The sequence below is a fragment of the Anguilla rostrata genome, chromosome 7, assembly GCF_018555375.3.
Source record: "Anguilla rostrata isolate EN2019 chromosome 7, ASM1855537v3, whole genome shotgun sequence".
NCBI classification, from domain to species: Eukaryota; Metazoa; Chordata; class Actinopteri; order Anguilliformes; family Anguillidae; genus Anguilla; species Anguilla rostrata.
The window spans coordinates 26,020,776-26,035,637 of record NC_057939.1 but is presented as its reverse complement, the minus strand read 5'-3'; the positions used below and the strand labels follow the sequence as shown (position 1 = coordinate 26,035,637).

Genomic DNA, 14,862 nt, shown 5'->3' with positions numbered 1-14,862 from the left:
GTCGCTGCTTGTTTTTCCCCAGTCCTGAGTATCGGTCGGTGCGGTGGAGTTGGGTGGAGGGGGGGGGTGTTCCATCTTCTGGACCTGGTCCTGGCTTGGAGAATTGGCGGGTTGGCTTTATCCCCTAGTGTAAAGCTCTGCGTATATTTTGCAGGAGGTTCCTTGAAGTCCTTTGTGTGGCTGTAAGTGGCCATGCATATCTGTAGCTACCAGGGGTTCGATTTTTCCTCTGCTGTGGTGTTTGACGCAGGATAGAGGACTTTGTGTCATAAGCACTTTGCTGCTTACAACAGGGGACTTTGGTGTTCATAAGCTCTTGGGTGCTTAAGGCAGGGGACTTAGGGGTGTCATAAGCACTTTGGTGCTTACGGCAGGGTACCCCCACAGCCTAATGGTCTCATGTAAGGAAGAAGGCACGGCAGTTGGTTGTGTGCAGAACTGGTTTCAATAGGCTCCCCTTTGCCAGGGGTGATGGTTTGCTGTATTTGTGTTGGAGACCTTTTGAGTCTGAGGGGCTGTTTTTTTTTGGTGCGCTTCAAGACGTTCAAGTTCTGTTTCCTACTTGTGATTGAAAAAGGTGGCTGAAGAGAGAGAGAGTGAGGAGTGTTGAGGGAGAGGACAGGAGGGCGGGTGAGTAGCCAGCAGGTCCCTACTTAATGCTGGAGCTCATCACACCCTGCGGTCTGGGGGGCGGGGGGCATGCTCAGATCTGATAGGCTCTCTGATTTATCTCCGGTTTCGGCCCTGACACGCGCACACTCCGCCCATAACTCTGCGCACGCGTCACGCGCTTATCTGGCTACACGCGCTTAGGTGTCATCCTGTCCTTTACAGATAAGGGCTGGGAGTCTTGGGCACTGCCGAGATTAGACCAATGCCTCGTATGCATGTGTCACAATGAACAGCCCTTCCGAATCAGGCTTTGTCCAGGGCAAGAAATATCCAGAAATGCCTCCAGTGACGCTCTGAATCCTTTTTAAACATTTAACTTTTTCTTTTTTTGCCATTTAGCAGATGCTCTTATACAGAAAGACAGAACACGGTTTGCTTTCATTCAATTTTATACAGCCGTATATTTTTTACTGAAGCAATTCCAGTTTAGTGCCTTGCTCAAGGTTACAATGGCTGTGCCCCACTCGGGGATTGGAGTCCGCAGCCTCTGGTTCCCCGACCGCTATATTGCGCCGCTGTTCGCGGGGGGGACCGGCCGGCGGCGGCGTGCTCGTGGATGGTGTGCCGAATGAGCCTTCCGGCGGCTGTTAGCGGTACCGAGCGCTGGCCCTGAAGCAGATGCAGCGCTGCGATTTACGCCTCTCTGAAGAGGGGCCGCGCCTTGGCGGTAAATCACCGGGAGGGGAGCGGAGGTGGCGGCTGTCGGAGTTTCGCACGTTCGTCAGCCCGCTGCTTTATCGCCGATGGCGGGAAAAGGCTTGCGTTTCAGTGGAGGGTTTTCGCTACGGACCTGTGCTGCAAGGTGGACGATCCCACCTTTTTTCTCTTTCTGTGAAGCTGTATCGACACATTCTCGGTGGTTTTTTTTTTTGCTCAGGCTCAGCTTATGGTGCTCCAAGTCTGAAGCTGAACCACTGAAAAGATGGGGATCCTCCCTCCTCCCACATTATGGGGATGTACTTTGCTTAGAAACCAGCGGTCGGTTGCTACTTCTGATAAATCACGATCTGGCGTAAAGCGAAGGCTCCGATTGGACTCGATGGAGCCGATCCGGGTTTGCCAGCAGCTGATCTCGCGGTCTGCGGCTTCCCTTTTCCGGAGAGCGCGTCTGGGGTGGAGACAGGGAACAGATGGCTCTCCTCCTCAGGGCTCCTCCTCCTTTGCTGTGGGCTTTCGGCGCGACGCCGGACGTTAATTCGGCTGCTCCCGGCCCGCCGCAGCGCGAGCCTGATGTTTGCCGTCTTTCAACCAGCGGGGCTTTGCGGTCGCGCTGGGAGAGCTCTCCGCGACCTCCAGATGCCGCTCTGCCGCTCGCCCAAGGCCACCCCCCCCCCCCCACCCCCACGCTCCGTGTGGGAGGTAGAGTGACTCCCAAAAACATACGCCTCCTTCCACCCCCCATCCCTGTCTTCGATCCATCATCGTTTAACATGAGAGGCTTTTCAGATTGCGAATGTAAACGCTCCCTCCTGGCTGGGGTCTGTGATGGCCTCAGGGACTCTTATCTGTGAGCGCCATGCTAACGCTCGAATACTGAGGCGCACCTGTCTGTCGGTCCGTCCTCCTGCTCTGCTGCAGCATAGCCTCCCGATCCCGCCTACAGCTCCCTGTGAGGTCACACAGACCCGGCTGTGACATTTTAAAGCCGCGGAACTGCCAACGGAATTTTAAAATTTCGAAATGCAATTGAGCAGTTCGAAACTGAATCAAACCGTTTCCATGGCAGCACGTATTGCATGGAAAATTGAACAGTATGGATTCACCGCGGAGCTGTGTTCAGCTGATAAATGAAGGGTCATCTGGAGGGTTGGGTCATACCCTATTGGCATTTAGCTACTCTACCCATGAGGCGCAGATGAACTTGCGTGATGTGGGACTGTGTTACTGGTGCTAGCTCACCTTTCCGTTTGCCTTGTTAAGCGTGTGATAGAGATTCTCTCTTCCTGACAGTTGATTACTTGGTTGTGATGCGAAGCAGCACCTGGCCAATTATGCCTCTGTGTTATAAAAAGTTTTTTTTTAAAACTTGCTAAATTTGCACTGTGGTGTGGAGAGGTGGCAATAGCATGATTAACTGCTTTTTTTTCCATCTTGATTTTGGTTTGATGGTTCTTGTCTCTGGGAAACGCATTCCAGTGTACATAGGTTCAGTGGAAAGGTTGAAACGGAGGGAAATGGTGGATGTGCCCCTTTTTATTTATTTGTTTTTAATAAAGTGTGCTTCTGTTTGCGTGTGGACAGTTTTGAAGCCCATCGTGGAAGGCTTGGCACCTCGTGGACCTTCAGGGCTGGGCCCTTGGAACGGAAATATGACTTTCGCTGCGGCAGCTGCCTTTTCTCTCTCTCCCTCTCTTGCGCTTGCCTCCACTTTCCCTGACGCCGGTTTAATGGAGAAATCATAATGTGGATGGTGCTGCTAGCTGCTTTACTGCTTGCTCTGGGAATATTTTTTTTTTGTTCATGCCACAAGGGTCATTGAACTGTTTGCTTTGATGCACTCTGCCATAAATTCAGACCTGACAAACGGCTATTAATCCCCCTTATGGCGATCCGCCCAGCTTATTTACATAAAAACGTCAGAGTTTGTGAGGTGTGAGTCGTGGTATTGAGGTGGTAGCTTACCTGATGGTGACCCTCGCATTCTGCTCCTGCTCTAAGGAAATTACTTTGTGGTGACAAAATATAGGCCTAACACATTATCAATTACTAATTACCAGGTCTTCAGAGAGCTGTTAGTGTACCTGAGCCAAAGTCTATGGATTTGGCTTGTAGTCGATGAGTCAAAAGGCAACCCCCCCCCCCCATACACCAACACTGTATCTTACCCAGCAGCTGTGTTTGTGACCCATATAAAGCTATATAATGTTTTCTACAAGTACGGTGGCCTTGCAAATTGTTTTATTAATTAATTACATTTTCGATTGAAATAACAAAATTGGCCTTTTTGATGTTAAAAAGGTTACTCGCCCCTGCATTGTATAAAAAGAACAATATTGATATTTCTATATTTGTTAGGCTATGACATTTCTTAAAACACTTCCATGTTTAAAAAAAAATAAATAAAAATAAAAATTTCCCAGCAGCTGTTTAAATCAGTATGCTGATTAAATTGGAAACTTTTTTAATTCCATGGAAACTTTTGTAAACATGAAGAGATACCATCCATAAGGACTGTATCATAAAACTGTCTCCCACCAGGATAGCAATGTTGAGCAGCAGTACTTTTTATGGTCCTGATTGTGAACTTGTCAATGTTATTTTGAATAAAGAAATTATTCATAGCATCACAATCACAACTTCACTTCTCTATCTTAAGCCAACTTGGGGAAGAGAATTATTCTCATTTGCAATTAGCATGCAGTAAATATACACTAGAGCTGCAGCACATGCTCAAAGACTGTAATGAAAGTGCATCCAGATTCGGCACTAGTGACTGTATCTGTGTGTTTAGGCCAGGGTTGTCTGTGAAGCATAATGTGTTGTTTGTGAAATTCGCTATATAAATTTTTATTTGTGCACTAGGTGGTGTGCGCAGCATAACCAACTTTGGTTGAACCAAGGAAATATACCCACATAACCTATAGTCTAGATTTTAAATTTAGGAGTAGCATGCTTCACTTGCATTTCACATTACACACAGAAATCAAGGTTGGGCAGCAGCAGGTAATGGGGGGGGAGGAGTCTGCAACTCAAAGGAGGGCACTTTTGCTCCAGAGGGGCAAATTGCCTGGTGCCCCAGCACCATTAGTACCTTGTGTGTGCATGTGCCAGGCTAGGAGGAACAAAGGAGTGGTTCGCTTGTTTCCCCCTCCAATTGCTACATTCAGTGCAACCCAACAACACAACTGAATTTTCTTGCCCAATGTCATTTATTTATTTTAATTTTTTTTTTTGCAGAAATCTCAGATGCAAATTGCACTCAGTGCTCTGCAACTCACCTTTAAAGCTTTGTCCCCGACATCGCTGCTTGCAGCTAATATTTTTTATTTATATTTTTCAAGACAAGTGTCTGCTTGGTGGCTGGCCAGGGTTGACAGAGTGGGAAAAGGGGAGGAGCTCTGACCATGTGTTTGATGTCAGCCAGACACCTAGACAGACAAACGGGCCATTAAACTGAAAGGGTGAGGAGTGGGGAAACTTCAAAGATTGCCCCAGACCATGAAGGGAGGGGTTGTAAGTGCTGGCCACCTTGCCTCCGCCTCTCACCTCGGGACAGAGCTGTGCCCAGCCCCCCCCTCTACCCACCGCCCCCCCTCTGCGCACGCCCAAATCTCCACAACAGCCCTGCCATAAACTACCCCTGGGGTCTGGGGGAGAGTCTAACTAAAGCCGCGTTTCCACCGCAGGAACTATACCCCGGAACTAGGAACCTTTTGAGGAACTCAGTGCGTTTCCACCGCAGGAACTAGGGTCTAAATTTAGTTCTGGGGGCTTTGTTTTACCCCCCAAAACGTTCCTGCTCGGGGGGTAGTACTTTCCGAAAGTACAGGAACCTTTTGGGTGGAGCTTGCAGCGCTGAACATTTCTGATTGGTCGAGTACTCGTAGCATTTGTGTTGTATTTATTTTCCGCCATTACCCGCCATGTTTGAAAATATGCAGCGGCAAACCAATTTATTTTCATAATAACTTCAAATCAAACTTGTATGTTATGCGGCGCAGTAGCCTACTTTTGGTTATAGCCTGTCAACGTCTTGGAATTATAACGTGTGCTCTTCAGTTCTTTTCTTGCTTTAGTATTCGTTTTATAAAATGCTAAGCATTCGTGCTGGGACAGCATATTACGTAGGCTACCAAAACATTCAAACGGATTAATTCGGTTGCTGAATATTTTCTTCCGGATTTTCTTTGTTAGCCCGTTGTAATTGACTCAAAACGTTTGATACAGTTATGTGAGGTATGCGGTAGTTCTGCACAATTAACATTGGTGATACAGTACAAGCAAACTGGAAATCACCTTCCGCACTTTTTATCCGGGTAAAATAACAGGTTAATTCTAGTAATCTTCCCTTTAGCTTTTTCAGACTGCCGTAATTTTACTCAATTTTACTGCCATTTTTCAATTCCACGAAAAGACCAGGAAGACTATGGACTCATTTATGGTGCATGGTTCGCATCTGGAGGGCACACTTCGCTGCTCGGCTAGCAATAACTTCGAAGGAAAGCAAACGGTGGCTGTACCACTACTAATTTACATTTTCACGCAAGTCCGAGTTTTCGTTCTATTCTTGTCATTTTGCGATTAGCCTATATGGAATTGACGACGAGAAAGTAATAAAACAGCAAATTGTTTACAACGTGTGCATGTTTTCTGCTGTTAATGAATGTGTTTGAGAGGATATATGAAAATCAATAAATACAAAAGTAACCATATATAGTCATTGTTGGTAACCCGTTGTATATAAGTGGAATAAACCCCTCCGGGCTGTCCCGGTTATTAGAAAATAATGTAGGCTACTTCGGTGGTAATATGGGGTTACAGAAGAAATCATATGACAGATGGACCGACGACAACGTCAGTGGGCTAATTTGCCTAATCTTCGCGGTACTTTAGACCCCGGTGGAAACGCAGACAACCATTGGCTGAAGGAACCTTTTAGTTCCTGGTAACGTAGTTCCTGGGACTGAAAGTTCCGGGTAATTTTGGTGGAAACGCGGCTTAAGGGGTTATTGAATTTTGTTTTCTTGAAATATGTGTGTGGCTTCATTTAATTTGAGTCCAACTGCCTCTTCGGGGGGGGGGGGGGGGGGGAAGATTATTACCATTTATAAATGATGTATGCCTGGTGTATTGTGTGAGTGTGTAAGCAAAGCAGATGTCTTTAATATTTATTAAATGTATGTAGATTTTACTTATTGTTCTCTAGGGGGAGAGACTGCAGATGCAGACTTGAACAGTAAAGCAGCTTTCCCGTATTGAATACAAGATCAAAGGGCCCGGGTCGGCTGCATTTGGCCCCCGGGTGACCAGGTTTAATTTTCTATGTACCATTTTCAATTTTAAGTTTAGGCATTTGGCAAACGCCTTTAGCTAAACGGTCATAGTAAGCATGCACCCCGAGAGCTATATTCAGATGGCTTTTCATGTAATGGAATTGGGGATAAAAAGGAGAGAGCGTTCCGTTCACACGCACCAGGCCTCTTTAGAAGATTTGAAGAGGATTGGGGGGATCTTAACTTGAGGAATGGATCAGCCCGTTTTATCTGGATATTTTTAAAGGAACTTTGCTCTTTCCGGATCCTTTTTTTCCTTTTACGAGCATGGCTTCTTGGCGGCTCTGGCTATGAAGGATTTTCTCATCAGCAGATAACATTGTACGCTGGCCTGTCCTGTTCTGTCGTAAATCCGCCCGGTAGCATATTTTCTTATTGAATTAACCTTTTTAAAGTCATTTTAAAGCTGGAGACGTTGCAGGCAGGCTACTGTCCTGGATCTATTGCCCCACCACGTGTGTGTGTGTGTGTGTGTGTGTGTGTGTGTGTGTGTGTGTGTGTGTGTGTGTGTGTGTGTGTGTGTGTGTGTGTGTGTGTGTGTGTGTGTGTGTGTGTGTGTGTGTGTGTGTGTGTGTGTGTGTGTGTGTGTGTGTGTGTGTGTGTGTGTCGACGGGGGGAATTAGAGAGGAATTTATAAAAATGAAAATAAAAATCATATTAACTTGAATATTTCCTTCTGATTTGCTTTTGGGACCCACTCCAGAAAGGATTAACTCAATAGTACCTTAATGGTTACAAAGGAACCATAAAGAATCCTACCCTGCGAATTCATACGCGCATATAAAATTTGGCGTTTCTCCTCCAGCGAAGTCGCTTTGGATGGGAGCGTTCGGTCGTGGACGCAGAGGAACTACGCCCAAAAGCGGATAGTTTAGCGCGGCCGGTGGAGATGGGATCGGACGAGCCGTCGCAGCTAGAGTAAACTTGTCATCGCCTCCCCTCTGAGGAGTAGCCCGGTGGCGTAATAGCGGCGAGCCGCTCGGTAATTGAAATGCAACAGGAGCTTCACAGGTGCTGCATGAATTAAGCTGCTGGAGTCATTATCTGTGTTGCCTGTGGCTCCTCTGCAAAAAAATGCCAGCTTTACGGGCGCATACAAAAGGCTGTAATTTATGACATTTTTATGGTCTTTTATGGGTTTTTTTTTTTGTTGGGAGAAGGTCCTCTTAAATGGAACGTTTTCGCTAAGACGAGTATTTTCAGAATGGGCGTATTATTTTCGGAATGGGACTGTTTTCCAAGATGGGAGTATTTTTCAGGATGGGAGTATTATTTTCAGCGCAGGATTCTCATCTCAGCGGATTTTTGAAGATGTCTTTGCACTTAACCCCAGATTTTTATTTTATTTTTTCTTGTTAGTGGAAGTGCACGCACTCCCACTAACTGAAGTGTAGTTGTGTTCCTAGAGGCCAGTATACATCTCCACTTACAAAAAACAGGTGGCTCTTCAGACTCCGTTGCCTGAAGGCTATTTTTACCCAACTTTGCAGATCTCTTCCACATGCTCGGTTCTTTTAACAGTGTTAACAGGATCCATTATCTAATTAATGATCTTCCCAAATGGAGCACCAAATGGTTTCCTTTCAGAGTTTGTGACAGGTGACGAAAACCCAAAGTGAAATCCTTGATCGTAGAGCTGAACTGTGTCCAGTGAATATGTGCATATTTTCTCAAATATATAAATGCATGTTATAGAAATCCTGTTAACCGGTTGTGTGTGTGTGTGTGTGTGCGTGAAAGAGAGAGTCTGTTTGCATGCTTAATTAGTGTGCATTTGTAGGAACTCACATCTTAAGGGGATGATTTCCCAACTGCCTACTTCCTAAATGGATGTAATGCAAATGACCATTGTGAATGTAACCTGCATCAAAAAGCATCAGCAGAAGAGGCGTGACCCTCTCTCTCTGTTTGCCATTGGATGATGTGGTCCAGTGGTGCCCAGACAGAGAGCAAGGCTGGCCTGTCCCGTTTAAAACCCCTTCTCCATCTGGGACATCTGTCTCCCTCTCTCTGTCTCTCTCTCTCTCTTCTCCTCTCTATGTCTGTCTGTCTCTCTCCATGTCTGGCTCGCCCTCTCTCTCTCCGCCCCCCCCCACCCCACACTGGTTGTGACTTTGTGCGGTGCGTGGCGGATCCGGTCCCTTGCTCCCATTGTGGCTCCCTGTGATGTCAGTGCCGCGGCAGCAGGGAGAGTCTGCCGTTTGTGTGGGCCTGAAAAGAAAAGCGCGAGAGCCGGGGAGGAGGGGTGGGGGAGCGGGAGGGAGAGGGAGGGAGGGAGGGAGGGAGGGAGAGAAGAAAGGCTTGAGTGTATAAGGGCTGTAAATACCAGAGCCCCTGGGAGACAGCCCTGTAAACCTGTCACACTATTCTCCTTAGTGCCTGGACCCTCCTTTAATCTCTGGAGCTGCAGTCTGGGCCTGGCTTGTAATGCCCTGCTCCCTTCTCTATACTCGACGTGCTTTAGCTTGTGATCGCAGAAACGCCTGGCTCGCCCTTCTGCATAAAACCTCCTGTTTATTTCCCTTTAAAGTTCGATGGGAAAGGTGGTATTGGGTCTTACTCATTTTCAGCGTTTTCTTAAATCTGAAGTGCGTCATCCCCTGTGCACGGTCTGCAGCTCACGTTTACTGGAATGTGACGCGCATGGTCGCGGGATCACGTCTCATCCCATCGTTTTGAGAGAGCAGGTTGTGTGTAAGCACACAAAATCAAGGAAAGGGGTGCGGGGAGGGTTTCAAAAAGGCATTAATATTGTACAAGACTGAGTCTGCAGTTCTCCATGCGTTCGGCAAAAAAAAAAAAAAAAAGGTTTTGGCGAGCGACGTGCCAGACAAACGGCTGTTTAATGCGCTGATAAGCAGTGATTTAAAGTAGGAGTTAAGAGGCCGCTCTTCTCCCTCCCATAAACCACCGCGCGTGCTGTCAGGGGTCCGGTTGCGTATTAATTGTCGAGGCCGGATGATTGACTGTTGTCGACGGAAACTTCACGTGGGGAGCTTCCCGGGGGGAACGATGGCCACCCAGGCAACATGGCCCCCTTTATGCTGAATCAGTCCAGCGGATGACAAACGGCCCGGTTGGGTGCGGAGTGCGTGCTAAATCTCAGGATCACCGACCGTGAATCTAGATGTCCGAAAAAACGGCGACTGGACAAGCCCTGGTGAGGCTGTGACAGAACTCAATCTCCACCCCCCCCCCCTCAGACACTCAGACTGCCACATTGTATGCATTTATCAGCAGTGCTGTCACTTCACCAATCATTATGTCACATTTTGACTATTACCCAGTAGTAGTTGTAGTGGTAGTTTAGCTTGTGGTTGTGAGGTCTTCGTTGGTCCTGTTTCTTGGTCATGTTTGGTGGTGGGAGGTTTGGGTTGGTCATGTTTGGTCATGTTTGGTGGTAGAATTGCATAGTGGCTGGCTGTGAGAGGCAGTTTTGTGGTTTTAGCTGGTAGTGTTCGGTGGTAGAGTTGTGTAGTGTTGCATATGTTTTGATAGTGCTGTGGTGTTTGTTGTTTTTGTTAGGTGTTGCGAGTGTGCGTTGGTCTTGTGTAGTGTTGGTGCTGTGTGACAGCTTTGGGTGGAGTTCTTGATTTTTGTTCCTGTTTGTCTAGACAGAGGCTTTAAATGGGCACGGTTTATAAAAAGTCCAAATGTTGAGGTCCAGACTGGAATCCGATGGAGAATTGCGCCAGGTCAGTCCTGAGGAGAAAGAGACAGTGCCGTAGGGCAAACGCAGAGGTGCAGGTCTGTGAGCCCCCATAAATCAGCCTTCGTTTGGAGGGGGGCTGGGGGAGGGGGGGGGGCCTGATTTATGGAAGGGGAAGTTACTGCTAAGACCATCAAAGCCGTCCGCATGGAAGAGCGAGTGCAGATAACGGCCGAGGTTTATGATCCAGGGAAATTTGTACTTTTTTTCTTTTTCAGCAGAACGCCGTGTTAAATGGCGTACAATCATTATTTGTCACTTGCCCTGTTGCCGGGGTGACTTGAGTGGTTTTTAGGCTTTATGGTTTCCCTCTTCGCCTGCTGACTGCATCACCCTCTCCAAGGGGGCCGTCCTGCTTCCCACTCAGCTGGTAAGAATGTTCCGGATATCACTAGAATAGTGAGGTACAGGATGTTTGTCCCAGTTAATGGCTGAGCCCTTCATTAGTGTGGTCTTGTTGTAGGGCCTTGGGTTGGGAGGGCCTTAGCATCAAGTCAGGTGACCTTGCCTTTGGTTCGGAAATGCCCCTTATTGAATTGGGTGGACATTTTGTTGAGTTAAGAGGGTCTTGCAATCGGAGGGCCTTGCATTGTGCTGGGGTATATTGAAAGGGCCTACCATTGTGTTGGGTTATGTTGAGATGACCTGCCATTATGTTGGGTTATGTTGAGAGGGCCTTGCATTATATTGGGTTATGTTGTGAGGGCCTGGCATTGTGTGGGGCTATGTTGAGAGGGCCTGAAATTGTGTTGGGTTATGTTGAGATGACCTGCCGTTATGTTGAGAGGGCCTGGCATTGTGTGGGGCTATATTGAGAGGGCCTTGCAGGTGTAAGGGGAAGGGCGTCAGTGTGTTGCATCCAGAAGTCTTGCCCCTTAATTTCAGCCTTGCAGACGACCAGGAGCAGCAGTGCAGTGTAAACACTGCAGTCCTGTGCAGTTTGAGGTTAAGGAACCTGTAACTCCGCCTCTCTCCTCCTCCCCTAACTCTTCCTCTAACTCCTCCACTTTGTGTCCCTTTGTCCCAGTCAGAGCAGCCCAGCCCAGCCAGCTCCACCTCCAGTTCCAGTTCCAGCTTCGCTCCCTCCCAAAAACACCACAGTAACGATCGCCAAGGTAACAATCACCAAGGGATCTCTTGCTTCAAGCTGTGCTGTCTCTGTGCTCCACACTGTGCTGTCTGTGTACTCCACATTGTGCTGTCTGTACGCTCCACACTGTTCTGTCTCTTTGCCCCACACTGTGCTGTCTCTACGCTCCACACTGTGCTGTCTGTATGTTCCACACTGTGCTGTCTACGCTCCACACTGTGCTTTCTGTATGATCCACACTGTGTTGGCTCTACGCTTCACACTGTGCTGTATGCTCCAAACTGTGCTGTCTGTATGCTTCACATTGCCCTTTCTGTATGATCGACACTGTGTACACTTCACCCTGTGCTGTCTCTATGCCCCACACTGTGCTGTCTCTGTGATCCACAGTGTGCTGTGTCTTCAGGCTGTGTAGTCTCTTCATGCTACATGCTGTGCTTTTTTAAAATAAGGTCCGATCGCATCGTCTCTATAATTTATAGTTGAGATGATCGATGCACAATTAGCTGAATCACTGAAGGTCAAACGGCTCAGTAAATCAGTCCAGTACTTGATTTCACATACGTATCTGTATGAACACTAATAAACAGCACAGTTCTGAGTGGCGCAGGTGAAATGAGAGGGATTAGAATGCACAGGCCATTTGTAGTCTTGTTCTTGCTCTTTCTTGGAAGTGCTCCAGTGCAACTGATGGTTGCAGCAAGCCTATTCCTCCAAAGTGCAGAAGCGCTAGTTCTTTCTTGCAGAGCGTCTGTGTGTTTTTGGCAAAACGTTCAAATTGCTGTTTTAAAAAAGGAAATTGCTCTCCGGTGGCCTTACCTCACTAAGACTCACCAAGAAAGGGGAAGTTGTATTTTATATTTCAGTGTTTGTGTTCAGTTTTTCATATCTCCTGAGAAGGGAAGCATTCAGTTCACTTTCCCATGTGTTCACTGTACAGTGAAGTGTGCTTCTTTCCCTCTTTTTGGAGTGCCATGCCTGCGCCACGGGAAAATAAATTGGGTGTTCTTTGTTGGGAGTAATAGGAGTGTGTGTGGCACTGATGGGGGTGGGAACAGGGGGTGTCTGGCGGAAAGCCTGTAAACCATTGTGCTCTGTTTTCTTTCATGGACGCAGTGCCTGATTTCGTCTGCAGGAAGGTGGTGGCTGTTCCTACGACAGCCCACACAGGTAACTGGCTAACTGACCCCCCCAGCCCCCCCCCCCCCCCCCCCAAATCACCATCATGCCCACCTTCAACCTCTTTTTTACTTATTTGATTCACTTTTCTGGTTTTATTAGCCTTTCAGGGAAATGGAAAGTACATTTCCTGTTTTTAAAAAAAATGTAGTGTTTTTACCTCTATGGTTTTGCATGTGAAACTTTTGTTCAGTGTGGCATGAAACCCAATCGGATTTTCACATGAGGGCTAATTAAGGTGTAATGTACCTTCCTCCCTCCCCCACCCCAAAGAGCTGTATCCTGTCAGTAACTGTCCTGTATGGGCAGCCTCTGCTCATTTCTGGCCAGGGAGGGTGCTGTTCATGAAGAGTTTGAAGGGGATGAACTTCCTCTGAGTGGGAGGAGTTTGGGAGGTGACCTGTCACAGAGTAGGAGGAGTTTGGGGGGGGGGGTCGAACTTCTTCAGAGTGGGAGGAGTTTGAGAGGGTGAACTTCCACCGAGTGGGAGGAGTTTGGGGGTGGATGACCTTCCTCAGAGTGGGAGGAGTTTGGGGGGGGTGAGTTAGCAGCAATGTTTGCCCTGCCCTAACACTTTTTCACTCGCTTGGTCTTCTCTCTTTCACTTTCTTTTTCATTCTGTCTGCTTTTCTCTTGCCTTCTTTTTCTCCTCCCCCCTCCCTCTCCATCCTTGTTTTGCTCCTTCTTTCCTTCCTGCTTTGTGACAGTCTTGGGCCCCCTGCGCTCTATAATCCAGGATCTACACTCAGAGGATAATGACGAAGAGTCTGAGGACGATGACGATAATGAAGCGGACTCTGACCTGGAGCGGCCACTGCACACGCACCTGAGCCACCGGCACCGCAGGTGAGCGTGAGGCCGTGCAACTGGCCGGCAGTATCAGGCCAGGCCATTGGCTGTTAATAAAGGGGTATGCCTTTGGGTAGCAGCATTGGGAGCATGCTACTGGCTGTCGGTGTCCCTCAGTATGAGACCACACCATTGGGTGTGCCATTGGGTGTTATTATGGGGCTATGATTTGGATGTTGCTATGAGGCTGTGTTATTGGTTGTCCGTGTCATTGAAAGCCAGTACAGGCCTACCATACTATTGGCTATCAGTGTCACTAGGACTAATTATGGGACCATGCCATTGGGTGTTAGTACAGGGGCATGTTGTTGGTTTAGAACCACACAGCTGTCATTCAGCTCATTTTTAATACGAGTTCCAGAGGTTTTAGTAAAAACCAGTCTCACATTCCTCTACGAAACCATACATGAGTTTCACTCCCTTTGTGTAAAAGGAGCTGTTCTTTTTTTAAACCTGTGTTGACTTCAAGTACGCTTTCCTTTATTGCCTTAAGTTTTATTTTATGCTAATGTAAGATTCTAGATAAACACAGTATTAGACTCGGTTGAAACATAAATTGATTTGTGTTTACCAGATTAGCGTTTATGTTGTCCACATACATGCATCAGGCCGACTGGGCGAATTAACATTTATGTAGTGGTCTTGCAGGCTTGTGAACTGCATCTAATAGACATGCGCTTGGAGCCTTGTATGACACTTAGGGAGTATGAGAATTTATTTCCGTTGAAAGTGCAGTGAAGTGAAGATAATTCCCCTCAGCAAATGAAATACACTGTTTAGTGGCTGAGAGTGTTGAACTCATGGTGTGTTTGTACCACACACCCACAGTATGGGGTGATGATTTGAGTTTTTTTCATCGCCTGCCATTTCTTGCCAGCTTGCATTGTGCCAGCTGTAAAATTAAAAATTTAAATTTTTTTCAATCATGAGAGATGGTGTCTTGCAGTCTGAATGGTCATTTTTATTTATTTATTTTTTTTTAGCCCCATGAGAGTTTTGAAAATGAAAATGAGTTTTTTTATTGACTTTGGAAAGCAACTAGCCACTGTGGCTGGTGAGCCAACAAGTTAATGCCAAGCCCTGCATGTAGCCACAACTCTTAATGTAGTAGCAACATTTTGTGGAGACAAGTGGCTGTTTTTGTTGCTGGCTATGGCAAGAAAGATGTTGACAGCCACAATTTAGGAATTTTTTTTTTTTTTTACTTTACGTCTGCAAACAGATCAAAACGAAATTAGGGCTCCTTTTTTTAATAGTGAACAAGTCTTTAGCAACATCATTTGCTTGTGAATTCATTTTTGTTTTGTCCGTTTCAATGCAGTCGGACCACTTCTGTTCTCACGGGGTGTTGGAATGCCTTTCTTTCAATC

General features: G+C 47.0%; 1 protein-coding gene across 4 annotated transcripts in view; it reads left to right on the top strand.

The window, feature by feature from the left end:
• mllt3 (MLLT3 super elongation complex subunit) overlaps nt 1-14,862 on the top strand; it is a 75,870-nt gene that overhangs the window by 53,079 nt on the left and 7,929 nt on the right. For all 4 annotated transcript variants that reach the window (XM_064343940.1, XM_064343941.1, XM_064343939.1 and 1 more), the window contains 3 exons: nt 11,402-11,489; nt 12,581-12,634; nt 13,351-13,489. In XM_064343940.1, the coding sequence (XP_064200010.1) occupies nt 11,402-11,489; nt 12,581-12,634; nt 13,351-13,489 (281 nt within the window). The remainder of the gene's footprint in view (nt 1-11,401; nt 11,490-12,580; nt 12,635-13,350; nt 13,490-14,862) is intronic.